A 6300-nucleotide genomic window follows, 5' to 3' on the forward strand; every position below is an offset into this window, starting at 1 on the left:
TATAACCATATATGTACACATATTTTTCTACATGCTTTCCTACTAGGAAATTCCTGGTGATTGCAGAAACCCTCAATACTTTGAAAGCTGGTAATGCCAAAAGGGCTGAACTGGTCTATTAGACTATTAACTTTCCTCCCCCAGCTCATAAAGTAGAACGAATGATAGATTTCGGATTGAATACATTTTCCATTTGCTGAATCGTTGTTTTTGTTCATGCTGTTTGTGGTTAACTGTGCACGTACTAATCAAACCCACTACTTCCTTTCTCGTAAAACCAAAACAAAGCTTCATATACCTTTCAGGTACAGTGTGTGTATATAACTAGGATCAAAGCTATATATACACTGAATCTGTGTGGGTTCAAACATTTCAAAGATTCAGTATCCTCAAAGGTGTTGCCCTTCCCCTGCAGTTTTGACAGTTCCAGCTTGGTCTGGAGTCAGAGGACATCAGCCAACTTTGTCCCCTTTGATATCCATCTCTGCATTGGAATGATTGCGCTATTGATCACCATCGGCTTTCTCTGCACAGCCACTGGCATCGCTAAAGGTGGGTAGATAAAGGTGACAAGGTGGCTGGGGGTGTCTGCATTTTCTCAGTTTCACCTCTATGCAGGACAATGACTCAGTATTACAAGGTCAGGATATATGTGATGCTGGGTCTCTCAATAGTAGTTTGGGAAGGTCTTGGAATTCTATTTGGAACAGAAAAAATGCAATGGTACTTCTCTGGAAGAATAGGCTGATTCCAAAGCAGCCCAGTTTCTAGAGCTGCGATGAAGGACTCCTGAATAGATCAGAAATATAAAAAGAGCTGGATTTGTCTAAATCAGACCTTCTCAACGAAATCGTTGCTGCAGAGATAATTTCCTTCCCTTTGTATTTGCAGTACTGAATGACATGAATGCTCTCTGAACTCGCCATAACACAAAACTGACTTGAGCACATGATAGTGGGTCAGTTTCTGCAATCCTTACCAAAGCAAAATCTATTTACATTAATATAGAAAATGGAAACTACGGAGTGATGAATAACAGCAGTTGACTGTAACCCATAAATCTATAAATTACTGTAGCACATTTTCCCTTCCTGTTTTTAAATTTTTCAGTATTTTATGAGGATTTATGACATGCAAGTATTTGGGCTTAGAACTCCTCAATAGTTGGGGAAGCCAGACTGGTTGAAAATCTGAAAATCTAAACAAAGAATTTGAAAAATGTTTGCAGAAATGGTTTCTGACCCATCCTATTGTTAAACCTAATAATCAAGTAAAGTATGTTCTTGGTTGAAATTTTCCACATAGGAGCTCAGTTTAAGTGCTTATTTCTACCTTTAGACAATTTGGTTTAAATTTTTACAACACCTAATCAATTTTAACGTAAAGTGAAAATCAATCTTACTTTTCTTTTAATTCTTATGCATTAACAATAGTTTGCTTTAAGCAGAAAACTACAGTATACAGACATGTATATTGACAATAGACATACAGGTCCATTATGTGAGTCGGTCATACTATTCAGATATATGAGGAATACTGAGATTTACTGCAGTGTGTATTAATATCTACAGAATTTCTAGTATATCAATGGAGACATTTTAAAAGTCTATTAACTCCGTATGAAGCAAAGTTTCCTATAGATTTCAAAAGGATCCACTAGAGCTTGTGTCAATTATCCAGGGCTAAAACTTTTTATGCTGGAATCTCTTCGTTTGCTTTTATATGTTTTAATGAAGAATGCACAAATTATTGAAGCACATTTCTTTAACACATGCATTTATCAAAATGCTCTGTTTTTTTTAATCACAGTCATGGAAGTGACCCAGCCAGCAATGGTCTTGGCGAACAGGAAAGGAACTGCCAGCTTGGTGTGTGAATATAAGCACATTGGGAATGCAAAGGAAATCCGAGTGACTCTGCTTAAGCAGACAGGCAACCAGTTCACGGAGATCTGTGCTTCAACTTACACAACTGAATATGAGATGTTCAGCGTGGAAAAGATCATTCAGTGTCATGTTAGCCCTAGCCGAAACAACGTGACTCTCACCCTCACAGGGCTACAGCCTAATGATACTGGTCTATATATCTGCAAGATGGAGAGGATGTATCCACCACCCTATTTTATGAACACGGGCAATGGGACACAGCTTTATGTCATGGGTGAGTAAAATAGCTTTATGAGTCTATGTTATTTCATATGTTATTAAGTGAGCTGCTACCGTCTTACAGGAATCAATATAGAGGGTTAAACAAAATTTCAAGTTAGAATTATTATGTTTGATCCCTTTAAAAGCTACTTGTAGAGAGATAAGGTAGTCATAATGTATTTATCAAACTGTCATGCTTACATGCTTGACTATGAAAACCATGTGACTATACCACATTTATCATGCATGCCTAGATGAATGTGTATGTATAAGCACATAAATAGCAGAGGCCAAGTCATGTAGTTCCTTACCCAAGCCAATTTTCTGCTGAGAAAAATGGGATTTTTGAGTGGGTGTGAACTACAGGGTTTGGCTTTACTAACACATTGGTGAGTTTTACCATAGACAGCTGCAGTACGCTATAACTGAGGTGGATTCCTCACCTGGTTTATGTTTAATTTGATTTGTTTCAGATCCTGAGCCCTGCCCAGACACTGACCTTTACCTTTGGATATTAGGAGCTGCTGCATCAGGATTGTTTCTTTACAGTATCATAATCTCAGCCTTTCTTTTGAGCAGAGCAGTAAGTACCATATTCATAACAGCATAAAATTACACTTGTTTGCATAGATACGAGAGGAGGAAAGAGAGACCATAGGAAAAAAATAGGTGCTGGATTCACTGGAATGCCCTTGCCCCTTCCTGTTGTCCTACTAGTGACAAAAAATAACCACATTTGACCATCCATTTAAGTCAGTTTATGACTGTTTTACATAGCCAAAGTGGCAGAAAGAAGTCAGGTCCTACCAGTGAACTTGATTCTTTTTTAGCTTCTGATACAGGAAAGCACTCAAATCCCAAGTGGAAGCTCATCAGCCTTTATAGGAATCTAAGATTACATAACCTTTATACGTATTCTTTTCCACATTTTTGTCCTGGTTTTCCATTGCTACCCACTGTGCTGTCTGTCCACTTCTCTGTGAAGATGTAGAAAATTGTTACTGTTGACAGTGCAGATTTTATATTTGATAGTGCTTTACATTCACTCTGCACAGGTATAAATAGTTGCACAGACTGAAGGCAATAGGGAATCAGAGCATTTAGTTTTTCTCTTAAATGACAATAGGTAAATGTATATTGCCTGTTAGAAAACATCCAGTCCCAACAGTCAGAACCAAACACCCTGAACAATACAGCTAGATCCAGAAAGCAGATGGCTAGATGAACTAAATTAAACACCTAGATCTAAATACTGATAATTTTGATGTGGCATTGAACTTTGCAACCTGCACCCCCTTTCCTATTAATGTAATAGGAGTTTTCCTGAATATTACCTAAAAGCTAATCTATCACAGCTGCTCTTTCTTCCTTTCAGATAAGAATATATTGCTTTTATTTTACTGTAGAGAGAAAGTAAGAGCATAGGGAAAGTGATTCGGACAAACACCACTTGGCATTATCAACCCAATGACTTTTGCTTATTACAGTTTTCCAAATCATTACAGTGACTGATTAACAGTGTCTGCACTGGGAAGTCTCACACTGAATTAAACTTATTTTTTTCATATATTTTATAGATACGGAAAAGACGTTATCTCACTACTGGGGTCTACGTGAAAATGCCTCCAGAAGAACCACAGAAGACATTTAAACCATTCCACATCACCATTAACTAAAAGAAGAAAACTGAAATGGGCAATTTCTAGCAGATTCTGTTATTTGGCTTTCTAATTTAAACAAATAAAACTCAAATTTCTTATTATAGAGTGGGGGGAGAAGAGAATATACCTTGTAACTGTTATAGTTTGGAGTAGAATAAATGAAGAAGAAGGTTATGCATTAATATTTCAAGGATACTCCTATCACCCAAAAATGGCTATATTTTGGCCATTGGTTCTATGAGTTGTATTGTACCAATATGTACATGTATGTATGTGTGTGTGTGTGTTTGTGTGTATATACATGCACACGTGTGTATGTGTGTATCTATATCTACATACACACATGCATACATATATATACATACATACAGATACATACATATTTAGCATTAAGAGCTATTGCTATTGCAGGCAAATATCTTATTGTCAAATTTCAGCATATCTGTTGATCAGCTGAAACCAAACACTATTAAGACTAAGGCTTGTGTGTCATTGCAGTGATAACTGAAGGAGTTGTGGGATGGAGGCATAACAATACACTAATGTATAAAGAAATGTTGGTGAATTTCCATTTAGTGCTATAAATTTGATGCCATTTCTTGCATTAGTGCTGAGCATTCCCACAGCAACATCAGCACTGCCTAGCACTGATGACACTGCTGCTGTAAAAGCCTGATCTAAGCTCCTTTTGCTGGCATTGTGTCACGGGATGCTGCGCTGGAGGTAACATTGATTGTATCTGAGCTAATGCTGACAGAGCTGTTGGAGAGAAAGGTCTCACTGCAGGAGCCCTATTAGGCTGTTGCTGGGAGGACACTCAAGCTCTGTTGGGTTCTTGCTTTTAAGAATGCTAAATTAGCATCAATCCACAAGGCAGAAGGTCTGTTGCTGTGTTTAACAGTCTATTTTCCATGAAAATGCAGAAAGTGTATAATCTTGTTTATTAGTTATATACTGTTCAATAAAAATCTTGAAGCTTTGCCCAAAATTAAGTTAATTTTTTATTCACCGCTTTCAGAAGAAACAGGGAGTGGCTACATGTAAGAAAGCAGTATGTCAAATGAACCTTTATCTTCTATCCATAATTTTTTGCCTTTTGATGCCCATACATAGACACACACACACACACACACACACACACACACACACACACACACACGCATGAACTCCTTTTTCTTTAGCTTTCTTTCAAGTATTCAGTGGTTGTCATTAAAAATCTGTCTTGTCTTCCATTTGACTAAGAAAAGTCACTGTGGCAATGTTTAGAATTGATATAGTCAATGACTTCAGGACAAGGGTGAAGTTAAATTATTTACAAAAGGTGACCATAAAGATTGTAGTGGTATCTTCTGTAACTTTATGCAAAAGGCTGGTTCTAGCTTCAGATCCTGTTGTTTCAGCTCTCTAAAAGAAGCTCTCACTCATTAAACAGAAGCCAACAAATGAAACTGTTTTCAAATTAGAACTTAAAACACTGTCAGCTACCATCTACTGTTTCACATTCAAACTTGAAACCTTAGATCAAAACATGCCAGGCACTGTCTTTCTCAAATTCCTTTTATGGCTGAGATGACATTCTTTCAGCCTCTCAACCTTGAACTCTAATCCTCTCTGTATCACGCTTGTGATGGGAGTCATATACAGGACTCCCACATCACATCACGTTTTTGTTCAGTTTTGTCTTTCTCTATATTTCTGCAAATCCTAAGTTCCTATAAATAAAATGTCTGCAAATGATTAACTATGCTTCACTGCTGCCATCATGTAATGAGATGTGTTAAATATGGATCAGAGTATGATATTACAGTCCTTTTCTATAGCTGTTTTATTGTTTAACATCATGTCTTAACAATCTGTTAGAATGAAGATAATGGAGAGTGGCATATATGGGCACATACACATATGCAGGTATGTGCGCTTGCAGCAGCTCAAATAGCAGCGGTACAACTTTGTGTTGGAGATTTGTGCCTCAGCACACATGCCTGAACGTTCACTTTGGTGTGGGGCAAATTGTGCTGCTTGGGGCAAACTGGCCTTGCCCAGCTACTCCCGGATCTGCAGCCAGGGGGAGCTAGAGGCTGGGGGCAGCACATGAGCTGGCCCCAGCAATATAAAAAGCTGCTCTGGTGACCAGTTCAGGAGCTTCTGAGGACCAGCCAGTTGTTATCTGGGGACACTAGCCCTCTGTGTCAGCTGGACAGCTGCAGCAGCCCTGACCTAGAGTGGCCCCTGCATCCTCTACCCATTGCAGCAGTTTGGCAGTGGGGGTTGCTACCTGGCTGTGATCTGCTGCCACCTGTGACAGCATCCACCTCTTCGGACCTGTGGCCCCATGACTGGGCTGCATGCCTGCCAGACCAAGATGGGGACTGCATGGCCGCCTCGGCTGTGGTACAAACACTGTAGCAGAGCCGCCTGCACCTCTGGGCCGACAGCCAGCAGGCTGTGGTTTTACAGTTGGCCTTCATACAGCACTGCTGCCACATCTTCCA

The 6300-nt window shown here is 39.1% G+C and overlaps 1 protein-coding gene across 1 annotated transcript; it reads left to right on the forward strand.

Annotated features, from left to right (window-relative positions):
• Positions 1-370: 370 nt before the first annotated feature.
• CTLA4 (cytotoxic T-lymphocyte associated protein 4) lies at positions 371-4778 on the forward strand. Its single transcript, XM_006267243.4, has 4 exons — positions 371-552; positions 1810-2160; positions 2621-2730; positions 3725-4778. The coding sequence occupies exons 1-4, from the start codon at positions 495-497 to the stop codon at positions 3821-3823; spliced, it is 618 nt and encodes a 205-aa protein (XP_006267305.1). The 5' UTR covers positions 371-494; the 3' UTR covers positions 3824-4778.
• Positions 4779-6300: the final 1522 nt, after the last annotated feature.

This window comes from Alligator mississippiensis, chromosome 4, assembly GCF_030867095.1.
Source record: "Alligator mississippiensis isolate rAllMis1 chromosome 4, rAllMis1, whole genome shotgun sequence".
Classification (NCBI taxonomy): Eukaryota; Metazoa; Chordata; order Crocodylia; family Alligatoridae; genus Alligator; species Alligator mississippiensis.